The sequence below is a fragment of the Artemia sp. Qi Xiang Cuo genome, chromosome 6, assembly GCF_049724085.1.
Source record: "Artemia sp. Qi Xiang Cuo chromosome 6, ASM4972408v1, whole genome shotgun sequence".
Classification (NCBI taxonomy): Eukaryota; Metazoa; Arthropoda; class Branchiopoda; order Anostraca; family Artemiidae; genus Artemia; species Artemia sp. Qi Xiang Cuo.
In genome coordinates this window covers 28,267,008-28,279,409 of record NC_142799.1, presented here as the reverse complement: position 1 = coordinate 28,279,409, position 12,402 = coordinate 28,267,008, and the positions used below count along the sequence as shown (strand labels likewise).

The window sequence follows — 12,402 nt, the reverse complement described above, 5'->3', positions numbered from 1 at the left end:
CTAAAAATTTTAGGGTATCAGTTATAGTGGTATATGCCCCTGTAGAACCGACTGACGGAGATACTAGTGACTCAGATGAATTTTACGTACATTTAGAGGAGCAAATAGACAGGGTCCGGGTAGAAATATGGTGTTTTTAACTTGGAAATTTTAACGTCCAGGTCGATAGAAATAGGGATAAATGGTATCCTAGCCTAGGTAAATTTGGTGTAGGAACAGAAAACAGCAATGGCCACAGGCTTTTGTACTTTTGTAAGTTTAACAATCTAGTTATAACCAATACGGTGTTTGGTCATAAAATGGCCTATAACTTAACATGGTATTCATGTCATGGTAAGACAGCAAGCCTTATTGATTATGTTATAGTAAACCAAAGACTGGCAGGATCAATACAAGATACTAGGGTATATAGGATTGTTGTTATTGATGTTAAAAGTAAAGATCACCATCGAGTAGTGTCTAGAGTTAATTTAAAGCTGAAATATCGGAGGGGTAACTACCTCCTGGAAAGTTATGATGTTGATAGATTCCAGGATGAGAATCTTAGAGAAACTTTCGAAGAACAGTTGAATGCTAAACTTTGAGAGTTTAAAATTTGACAATGTGGAAGATGGTTGGAATAATTCTAGAAAATCAATTTGGGAAGTTGTTGATGATGTCTTGGGAAGAAAGTTAAGACTGCAGCTAGGAATATTAGTTAAAAAGATCTATGTTTAATAGAGAGGAGAAAGGCACTGTACAAGACTTATCTAAGTGATAGGTCATATGAAAACAAAAGGAATGTAAAGAAAGTGAAGAAAATATTAAAATATGAACTAAGGAGGTGTGAAGTGGAGGCAATGGTTAAAATTGCCGTGGATCTGGAAGATGCAGCTAGACGGCATAATAGTAAAATATTGTACTGGCACGTTAATAAATTGAGAGATAGAAGTCAATCCAGACTAGTCCCAGTTAAAGATAGGAACGGGGCCACCCTTAGTGATAAGGAAAGAGTTGAAGAGAGAATGGCAGAACATTTTGATAATTTGCTAAACCAAGATAGAGTTGCAGTAAAAGATATAGAGGAATATGATGAAGTTCGTGATACTTTGGAAGTGAAGGGATATTTGTTTCGCAAGTAAGAAATAGCGACAGTGTTAAAAGGATTAAAATGTAATAATGCCTCAGGTGCCGATAGTGGGGTAAAAGAATTTTTTTGACATTGTAGCTCTGAGGTTAGAAATAAGTTACTGAAGATTATGAATGTGATTTTTGAAAAAGGAGAAGTATCTATGGATTTTAGAAAAACCTTGATTAAACCACTGTATAATAAGGTGATAAGAGTGAGTCTGGTAATTATCGAGGCATTAGTTTGGTCTCTGTAGGTAGCAAATTACTTAGTAGTATGATACTTTTTAGACTGAGAGATGTTGTAGACAAAGTTTTAAGAGAAGAACAGTACGGTTTTAGAAAAGGTAGAGGATGCGTCAACCAAATTTTCTGTCTTAGGTTAAAAACTGAGAAGTACCTTAGTTGTCAAACACCTTTGGTCCTCAGTTTTATAGATTATGAGCAAGCGTTCGATTCTGTTGATAGAAGAGCTTTAGCAAAGGTCTTATCCTTGTATGCTATACCAGACAAGTACATTAAAATGATTAGTGCTGTGTGCGAGAATAACACTGCTACAGTCAAGGTAGGAAATGAGGTTCGCAGCTGATTTTGTGTTAAATCAGGAGTGAAGCAGGGTTTTGTTCTATCCCCCTTTATATGGATCATTTTGATGGACTTTGTCTTAAGGAGCACAGGATAGGCAATGGGAGACCACGGAACTAAATGGGGAGGAAAAGCTCTCGTGGACTTAGATTATGCTGATGATTTGAGCATCCTTGAAGAAAGTGTCAGCAAAATGAATCAAGTTTTAGAAGTTTTGAGAGTTCAGGGTGCTAGAATAGGTTTGAAAATCAATGTTAAGAAGACTAAGTCTCTAAGGCTAGGAATAAATGAAGATGAAAAGGTGACGTTGGGTTACGAAAAGATTGATCAGGTGGGCAGCTTCACTTACCTTGGTAGCATTATTAGTAAAGACGGTGGGAGCAAAGAAGATGTTAAAAGTAGAATAGCCAAGGCTCAGGGTGTTTTTTCACAGTTAAAAATAGTTTGGAAGAATACGAAGATAGTTTTTTGCCATTTTGGGGTACCGAAATAGGTTGACCAACCAGGACAAAGTTGTTATTGATTAAAGATTCTAAGATAGCCAACAATTAAAGATTATTGCAAAACTATATATCGAGCTTCCTAGGTTAGAGCCAATAATACCACACGATGGCGCATTCTTTTCGAAACGGTCAAGAAGTTCATATAAAATAAACAGTAAATATATGCACTTATTTGAGTCAAGTTATAAAGTTACGCTTGGCTCCATTTAACTAAGCTTATTCACTTTCTGACCGATGTGGGGGTCTAAAATTCGTTTTGGGGTTATCGTAAAAGAATCATGGAACGGTAATAGTTAGCTCTACAGTGGTAATAGGTATCTGATCAGCGCTTAGTGGTTTATTGCTCGATAATTTCTTTTGCATTGGAAACCGTACGCGATAATAGCGCAAATTCTGTACATTAAAGACCTTTCCCCAGGGGCTGTGGGGGGTCATATTATCTCCGAAGGCGATTTTGGGAGGAAAGGGGCGTGGAAGGGGTGCTACTTGCCCTCCAATCTTTTCGGTCACCTAAAAAGAGCAAATGTAACTTTTAATTTTCTTTTGAATGAGCCCTCTCCCGATGTTCTAGGACCATTGGTTCGATACGATCACCCCTGAAAAAACGAATAAAACGCATCCGTGATCTTTCTTCTGGTAAAAAATACAAAGTTCCACAGTTTTGTAGATGACGCTTGAAACCTCTATATTTGGGTTATCTGATACGCTGAGTCTGTTAGCGTAATTGTCAATAAAATTATTTGACTTGTACGGGGTGTTTCCCTCTTTTTTAGAAAATCACGCAAATTTTCTCAGACTTGTAGCCTTTGATGGGTAAAACTAAACTTAATAAATTTTATATATTTGGAATCAGTATAATAAGCCAACTCATATCAAAATTCCGTTTTTTAAAGTCGGTTACTTTCTTTATTTTTCTTCCTTTTTTTTTGTCTCTGCTCTACTTTATTTACACGTTTATCGTATTTAAATACTTTAAAGTTTAAGCATTTACCCCGTAGGAGGCTCCTGCTTATGTTTTACTCTCTTCTGAAATATTGAAATGTTCATGGTTTTGTCTTTAATTTGTTATATATTAATCTAATTAGTGTGTGTTTTTTCAAACTCTTCCGAGAAATAAATTCTTGCCTACCAGGGTCTATAGACCTTATCCATTATAAACCTGGCGCTTATACTAAAAAACGGAATGTTTTTGTTGTTCTTAGTTCATTTAGTCTAGTTTTTATTTCGTAGTCACTGGTTTTGTCCAAAAGTCCACGAAGCTCTACAGTCCTTATACAGTCCACGAAATTAAAAATCCAGAGAGCCTGAAAACTTAAAAACTCAAGTGTCATTGAAAAAGTAAACTATAGCCGTTAGGCAGCCCCTGTTATGAAGCCGGACAGTATTTGAGACATTGTGGTGATTACAAGGTCACTGTAAATAAAGCCATAGACAAGTAAAAAGTATAAAGAATAAACTTTTAACCTTTGAAGTTTTAAAGCTTCTATCTAATTTATTTTTATTTTTAGGAAAGATAGAATTACAAGACTTCGAGAAGAACTGAAAGAGCCGTCTATACAGGCTGCTTATCAGAAAGAAAAGGATAATCCTACTAATGATGAAGAAGAAAATGACCAGAAAGTCAAACAAAAGAAGGATGATCTTGAAGAAATGGAAATAGTCAGCTCAGATGATGACATTCAACTGCTTGACAAAAAAGAAACAAACGTTAATGTTGATCAGGGAAAAGTGAAAAAAGAAGAGGCTAAGGAGCAGGAAGGTGGAAAAGGGTATTACGGGCAACGATATTACCCAGGCAGGGGAAAACCTCCTGTGAATCAGAAGCTTTCCTTCAAATTCAGATTCAATAGAGGTACTTATTCGGGACTTTTAAATATTTCGTTACTAGTATATATATTTTTAATTATTTCGTTTATTTGTACTGTTTTAAAGTCTACAAACTCTATAACTGGCGTGAGAACATTAATGCCTATATTAAGACTGAACATTGTGGTAATTGGGGAAGGCAAAACTAATTAATTGTAAAGCTTGTAAATAAATATTATCCTTATAAAGGGGGAGAGGCGTTTGGTTTTACTATGGGCAAGCATGGAGGAGTTTAATTGTATCTGGGGGGGGGGGTGTGAATTTTTCTTAATAAGCTTATTACATGGAAAATGTGCAACAATAAAGGATAGAGAGGATAAAAATGCTCCATATTGATGGGGCGTAGAGCAATCGACAGTTGTCGATGTTTCAGTTACTGGGTACTTTTACAGGGCCACGTAGCAAGCTTGAATGCTTGAAAGCATGTAGGAAATATATAGGAAAAGAAACCACAATAGTACAGGATTTGGGAATACGTCCAAATTATTTTAAAAAGAGGCCGGAAGCCCCAAGGGTGCATCATGAGCCCAGTCTCCTACGCTTTCCAGGATTTTTATCGGTAGAATTTCAACTGTAATAGTTGATAACCAAATATCCAATAATGCCAGTTTCGGGCAAAAGGAAGATTAACGAACGATAGTTTACGGATGTTCACAAAAGCAATAAAGTATAAAAAAAAATATGTTGTTAATTAAGATTACATATGAAAGATACATCTAAAATATTTAAGAAATGTTTTCTAGATTCATGGTTTTTATAAGCACAAAATGAAGAAACGGCAAAATTAAGCAAAGCATGCTTCGAGGCGCAAGCATAGAATATTCTGGGAAAGATTTGCATATTGATAATAGTCTAAGTAGAAGAAAACTTCACCTTATGGTTAAGGTCGAAATTAATTCCAACTACAATTACATGTGCCGTTCTTAATATTTCGAATTAAGTGTTGTCCAACTTTCAAGCATAAGTTTATTAGTTTTATTAAGTTTACTGACAAATGAGAGCAAAGATTTAAGGAATAAATTGTTTTACATTAGAAAAGAATGAAGCTTGTAACACCAGTTTTTCCATATGTTTTATGAACTTGGCAAAACATCCAGAAACTTGTATTACTCAGGGCTGTGGAGTTGGTTATAAGCTATAGCCGACTCCAGACATTTTCAATATACCGACTTCGACTCTGTTCAGCAAAGATTTACTAAAACTCCAGCCCCACGACTCCGACTCCACAGCCCTGTTTTGATGCTTCATTTAACCTGATTTTATAAGGTATAACTGACTCCGACTCCAGACATTTTCAATATATCGACTCCGACTCCATTCAGCAAAAATTTGCTAAAACTTTGACTCCACGACCCCCGACTCCACAGCCCTTGTATTGATAGCTAATCATTGAAAATAAGTCGTCGAGAACAAGCTTTCCAGAACATTTTTTTGCTATTTCAATCTTCCTCTTCATCGGCACAACTGTAATGTTGAAATCAAGGACGAAAACAGTATTTACATTTCTCTGCTTTTTGCCAACAGATGACTAAGATGTGGCACGCGGACAACTGCGTAATCCTCGCGTAATCCTCTGCGTAATCCTCGAGGAACCCCAGAAATTAATAATATATGGTAGAACAGACTGTCTAATAAGGAACTTGCAAAGAAATTGGGGTTTGTATAAAGGAAACGCATAAATTGATACTCGGAACTGTTATTAAGGGACTAGGAAGAGTCTTAAAATCCCATGATTTGAGGGGGCGCGGACCCAAATGTTCTGACGCACGAAAGATGGCATTTGGGTCATTGAATATAACTGTGACATGATTGTAGGTGTCCTAATGAGTGGGAAGACGCTATGCTATAGAATGAGAAACTACTCGGTTGTCAATCTCGGAACTCTTGATCGATCCCGAAGCTCTTGATCAAGAGGGGAGACCCTTGTCAGCAGACGAAATAAACTCCTACTTTGCCGAAATCTGCTCTAAATATCGATCTCTTCAGCAACTTACCGAATTTGATGGAAACTGAATGAAATCCCGATAATCACCCCTAGAAGTCGAGAAAAAGATTCGCAAGATGAACCAGAATAAGGCATCATGTCCCTTCGAAGTCCCCACCAAAATCATTGCCCAGTGTTCGAAGGAACTGTCTACACAACTTGCTGCCGCTTTTAATCAGTGCATTGTTGAGGAAACATTTCCCTAGCGATTTAAGGTGGCGTATATCGTCCCTATCCCAAAGATGCCGAACCCGACACAAGTTAAAGACCTGCGGACTATCTCGAAGACTTCCAACTTCTCGAAAATCTTTGAAGATTTTCTGTTTAGCTGGCTCTGTGGCGACATCAAGGAATCGCTTGATCCACGGCAATTTTGATTCCGCCCCAAGCACAGCACTATACACTACCTTGTCATCATGATGGAAGGAATCCTGAGCCACCTTGAAAATCCTAGCTCTTACGTCGATGATCTTATTGGGGACATGGTCAAGACGTTCGAGCTCTTAGACCATTATATCGTCGTTTCTGGAACAGCTGAAATGACAACTCGACAATTTCTTGTTAGACAGATGGCCAGTTTTCTGAGCGACAGGATGCATTGCGTTGAGCTTAAAAATACGCAGACAGCAAAAATGTCAAAGTTCCTCCCCATCACCTGCGGAGCTTTTCAGGGTACCAAACTTGGGCCTCTGGCTTTCCTCATAGCTGTAAACAAGCTGGTAATCCAACTAAAACGAGACTGAAATTTGCAGACGACTTGACACTACCCACCTTTCGATTGGTCTCGTCCAAATCACAAGCACTCAAGCACACCCTTGAGGAGCTGTGACGTCAAGCAAGCGAGGCCAAACTTCAAATCAGCTCTGAAAAAAGTATAGTCCTCCGAGTAAACTTAACAAAGCATATTCCGGAAAAAATAGACTCTGAGGTTGATCTTAACGCAGTGGAGTCCGCGAAAATTCTTGGGATCATAATTGACAATAACCTTGGCTGGGAATCCCAAACCTCCGAAATGGTGCAGAGAGGAGCCAGTCTTCTCAGACAATTTTCCCAGCTACAAAGATTTGGACTATCCCCCCACAACTTGACCAACCTCTATAAAACCTACGCTTGTCCTGCCCTGGATTATGGATGCCAAGTTTGGCACCCCAGACTCACCAAAGCTCAGGATCTTAAAGTCGAGCGAATTCAAAAAGGCGCATGCCGAATCATCCGTGGGCACGAATATAGATCATATGAGGAGAGTCTGACATCACTAGGCCTGAATACACTATCCGCCAGGCAACACGAGTTGCTAATGATTTTTGGAAGGTCCTCCCTGTCGTTGGATCTTTTTCGTAGAATCCTGCCAGAGTTTTAGCCAGCCCCACCCGGGGGTCAAAACTGGAGAAAAGAAAAATTTAAGCTCCATCCGGCTAATTGTAGTGTGCGATACGATCGTTCCTTTGTGCCATACTTTTGTAAACATTATAAGAACATGTCACAGTAATTAACGTCTTTTTTTCTTTCTTTTTTCTGACATGCCACTGCTATTCTTTTTGGTATTTTGGCGTAATAATAAACTTGATTGATTGATTGATTGAATGACGAGTGTTAATATGTAATTTACTCAAATAGGCAATACATTCTGGCTTATACATTAGGCTCTATTTTTTCCGCTCGAATTACCCTAAACGTTCCTTACGATTTTTCATCTTGAGCTATTTAAAATTTGAAAGTTTTATCAAGTTTCTCAGGGATACAATTCCTGTCTCCCAAGTATTCCTATCAATTGATGGCACCAACTTTCTATAGACACGTGGAAACAAAAATTCATTGCAAAGACTTATGGGATGTAATAACTTGTCGTACAAAATAAGTAATAAACGTAAAAGGCAAATTTGAAAACGCAAAAGAAATGTTTCTTTCTTGAATCGGAACCGGTAAATATCTGGCAAGGTTCTCTTTTCCATAATCAGCATTTCTGAAATCATAGTCGAACCGCACCAAGAAATTTTGTCTTTTTTAGTGTCTTTCTGTAGTATTTTTTTTCCTTAATTTCCTGTTGTTTTTTTTTTCTTCGCTTGTATTAATCCACTTGGGATTTTATATCTTTGAAATGTGCAATAAAACCCATTCATTCTATGTATGTGAATATTCATTCACATCTGCATACAGGGACGTCGGAATTTTCCCGTTCTCTTGGAATTAGTCCCCCCCCCCCTGTCCCCTCTGAAAAAGAACGTTTTCTTTAGTGGAAAAAATTCAAGACTTGCTGGAAATACGTTGTCTATTGAATACTGTTTCTAATAATTTTCGTAAAGATAGGAAACTAGTTATATTTCAATATAGTTTTTAGTTATTTGTTTATTTTGAGAGGGGGGAATTCTTGTGATTAAACTGGGCCTCTGAGCTAATATTCGTCTTGTCCGATAAATAGTTAAAGACATATAATGCACTAGATATATAAGAATAACTACTAAGTTATTAAGTTTAACACAAAGATCTGATCAAGAATAGATTTTTGCTAGCCGTTGGATAATCAATGATTATAGAGCCCAAAAAAATATGAAAAGCTCATATCCTTATTTTTGCTCTCTTGAGCAACTACGAAAATGTCCTTGTTTGTTTAGGTGTGGACAATATTTTCTGTAATGTGAGTGCTTTCTGTCGTACAATTGTCTGTGTATAAATTAAAAAATCAATGACTATAGAGCTAAAAATATGTGAAAAGCTCATCCTTTTTTTTTTGTTCTCTTGAAGAACTATGAAAGTTTCCTTGTTTGTTTGAAAGTGTGGACAATATTTTCTATAACGGGTCCTTTCTGTCACGCAATTGTCTTTGTATACGTAGCTTGATTTAGCATCCCTGTCGAAGTCATCCAACTGCAGTTAATTTTTGCTAAAAGTTCTTTATTTTTATTTTTTTTAATTTTTCTTCACATAATTCTTGTAAATTTTGAACCTAAGAGGTACGTAAATACTAGAAATTCTGTAAAGATTTTGGACTGGAAAACGAGAAATTTTTATAGAAACTCCAGTTAGGAGAAAAGAATTTGCCTCCTAGTTCCTAGGTTACTGCAGTTCTTTTTTTTCTGATTTTCGATGCCTTTCGATCCTGATAATGTACTACTTAATTCTTTTAAACTTTTTAGTAATCCAGATTTTTTTTTCAGACAGGGAGAATGAGAGGGATTACAGAGGAAGGGAAAGAAGGTCTCGCCCCTGGAGCCCCGTTCCTAGTCGTCGTCATTCCTTGTCTCCAAAGAGATCGCCTCTGAGAAGGTCTTCACCCGTTCAAACTAACAAAGCTCCACTGTCAAAACTTGAAATGTGGAAAAGAATGAATAGGGAATTTAGAGTAATAGCAGATACGCTAAGAAGAAAGCGAAAATTTTTAGAGAAACGTCCTGAAGACCATCCCCAGTATAAAAAAGAGTGGAACCAGTTCTGGGAAAAGCGATCTAGAGAGTTGGTAAAAGCGGGAGTAGATGTCGTAAAGTATAATTTTGAACCCGAATGGAATATTTATTGGCATGAAAGGGTAACCGTTATTGACGAAGAGGAACTGGTAATGAAAAAAGATGAACTAATTCAAAAGTATGGCTTAGAAGGGTATGACCCAGACGCCGATGTGGCAGAAACATCAAGTCGATTTAGGAGATCCTCTGCAGAAGAAGAAAGAAAGGAAGATAAAATTGTGAGGAACCCATCACCTCCCACTTCTAGGTGGAATAAATCTCCTGATCAAGAAAAAAGAGGTCGGTCTAGATCACTCTCTCATTCAAGACGCTCAAGAGCTGATAGATGTCATTCTAGACATAGATCGTCTGAGCCCAAGGACATAACTGTGTTGATGGTAGTTCGGCATCTGAGCACGCTTGAAAATCAGCTTGGCTCTTTGATGCCAATGATTACTTCTATTTTTTCTAGAGCTGTAGAAGCAGAGCGTAGTGCGTTAGAAGGTTCGGACAGGCTGCTTGAAGACAGCTCCGTGCGAAACGTGCTAGATATGACAAAGGAGAAACTTATTGCTTGTCTTGACTCTAGCTCCAACGAAAGAAGTGCAAGAAAAGCCATAAAGAAAGGAATCGATCTTGTTTTAGCTCTGGACTCTAAAATGCCACCTCCAAAGATGTCTCCTAGACCTGAAAATTCTGTTGTATCTATGACATCGTCATTGCCATTCACTCCACTGCCAAGTAAAAGAATTGATAAGCTTTACTTTTCCCAAATTGTTGCTGATACTTTAGCTTCATTGGGTCGAGACTCCATATCTGATGAGGCTTTAGCAACTTTGATGGTTGAAATTTTACCTGGATTAAACGTTAAGATTGAACCTGAACCCCCAGCCCCGTCGAGCGTTGATGTCCAACCAGATTTATTTTCCAATCCTCTATTTCCATCAGTACTAAATACAAATGCTAATGTTGCTTCAACTTCCTCGACAGTATCGGCATCCGCAGCCAATTTAATTCAAGCTGATAACAACCCTGCAAGTATTAGAGAAGCAGTTCCCTCGTTAAGTACCACAGAGGAAATGTTTGGAGGCTTTAGCATGTCTGACCTAGGCACTTTAATCAAAAACACAAGCAAATTAGACAAACAGCTACAGCAGAATTTAGCAATGCTTCTAAAAAAATTGGAAATCGAGCGTCCTGAACAATTTAAAAAGTTAAAAGCATCTGTGCTTCCTGTCCGATCAAAGCCAACTCGAGAACGTTCACCATCCCCTTTTCGATCGAAAAAGAAAACCATGCTGGAAGAAGGAGTTAATCCTTCCCCTCCATCACCTACGCCAGAGAGTCTACCAGGTTCACAAAAGCGTGGAGTCTCTCTTGATTTGGAGGACTTTCAGCCCCAAAAAGATCCAAAATCGTCCATGCACCTGTCACAGTCAATCCAATCTGCGTCTGCTTTGCAAACTCTACCTTACGCTGCTAATGGTCCCAATTTATCTCAAGTGGCGTCCGCTATGAGTGCCAGTTCTTACCAAAATATTGCTTATTATAATCAGTGGCTTGCTTTTTATCAACAAGCTATTCAACAGAATCAGACTGTCCCACCGGTTCCATCTGGAGCCCCTCCGAGTGCGTTGCCTAAGCCACCACCACCTCAATCGTAATTTCAATCTGTTTTTTTTAGTTTTGTGGTTTTTTTTTTTTTTTTTTGTTTGTGTGTAAGTGTATTGATTCATTTTCCTTTTTGGTTTAAAATATACAATATCAAGGAATTAGCTCTATTCCACTCAATTCGGCGATAGTCTTTTTTGTTCTTTTCTTCCATAAACCATACTCAAAAAGAAATTCTTTTGACGCCACTACCCTTTAAAACGGAGAAAAACCAACGTTAGGTTTTAACACATATACCATACTAAAAACTTTTTTTGGAAAAGTGGGGCTCAGGCGTTTGGAGTCTTATTAAATAAATCTTGACGCATAGCAATGAGAAAGATGATATTCAAGAAGATGTTTTACATTTAGAAAACAAGGAAAAGAGGTTTCATAAAAACTTGTAACCAACATCGAATTAGTACTAGTTGGTTATAAATTTTCTAACGTTTGTAATCCTTAATATTGATACTAATTAATAATGATATTATTACTGATAATATCATTATCATTAACAATAATAATGATATTAATATTGATATTAATCCTTAATATCAATATGAGGGTTAATTTTAAATCTCATATTGACCAAATTGTATGGTCCTCCTTTTTAGAACTACATATTTGGATTAAGCAAGCAACATGAATTTAAAAAAATGAAATTTACTTATTACAAAAATATTCTGGGCGTGAAATAAGAGGATACATTCGTAAGCGTACGTGAACAGAGGTAGGAGTGGTGGGAGGCCCCCTAAGAACAAAATGTGTCCATCGAACCCCACCCTAGAAAAAATTTACATTTTGACGTAGTTGTCATACATCATTCCTATAAACACAGTGCTTTACTTTACTGCTCCTGTATGTAAGTATTTAGGCCAAACTATATGTATTTCATGAATTTTCATTAGTAAAGCTCTTCTATTATTAATTGAACAACAGACAGTAACAAGCTGAAGAAAAAAAGTCATGCTAATGAAAATTCATGAAATACATATAGTTTGGCCTAAATATTTACACATACATGAGGATGAAAGTAAAGCATTGTGTATAAAGGAATGATGTAAGTATTTTACGACAACTAATACGTCTTTGTAAAAATTTGTAACCAACCTCGAATCAACCAGAAATGATTATTTTAAAAATGGGTTTATTGAGATGTTTTTTTTCGAATATTATCGGTTTCCCTTAGTTTTCTAGATACCAACTTGAAATACTGAAAGTAGAATTGATTTTTAGTGACCATGTAATATTTGGTCTATTTTTCATT

The 12,402-nt window shown here is 37.1% G+C and overlaps 1 protein-coding gene across 2 annotated transcripts in view; it reads left to right on the top strand.

Annotated features, from left to right (window-relative positions):
• The window catches only part of LOC148951075 (uncharacterized), a 102,372-nt gene that overhangs the window by 67,883 nt on the left and 22,087 nt on the right, over positions 1-12,402 (top strand). For both annotated transcript variants that reach the window (XM_089090616.1, XM_089090615.1), the window contains exons 14-15: positions 3,704-4,047; positions 9,201-11,145. In XM_089090616.1, the coding sequence (XP_088946742.1) occupies positions 3,704-4,047; positions 9,201-11,145 (2,289 nt within the window). The remainder of the gene's footprint in view (positions 1-3,703; positions 4,048-9,200; positions 11,146-12,402) is intronic.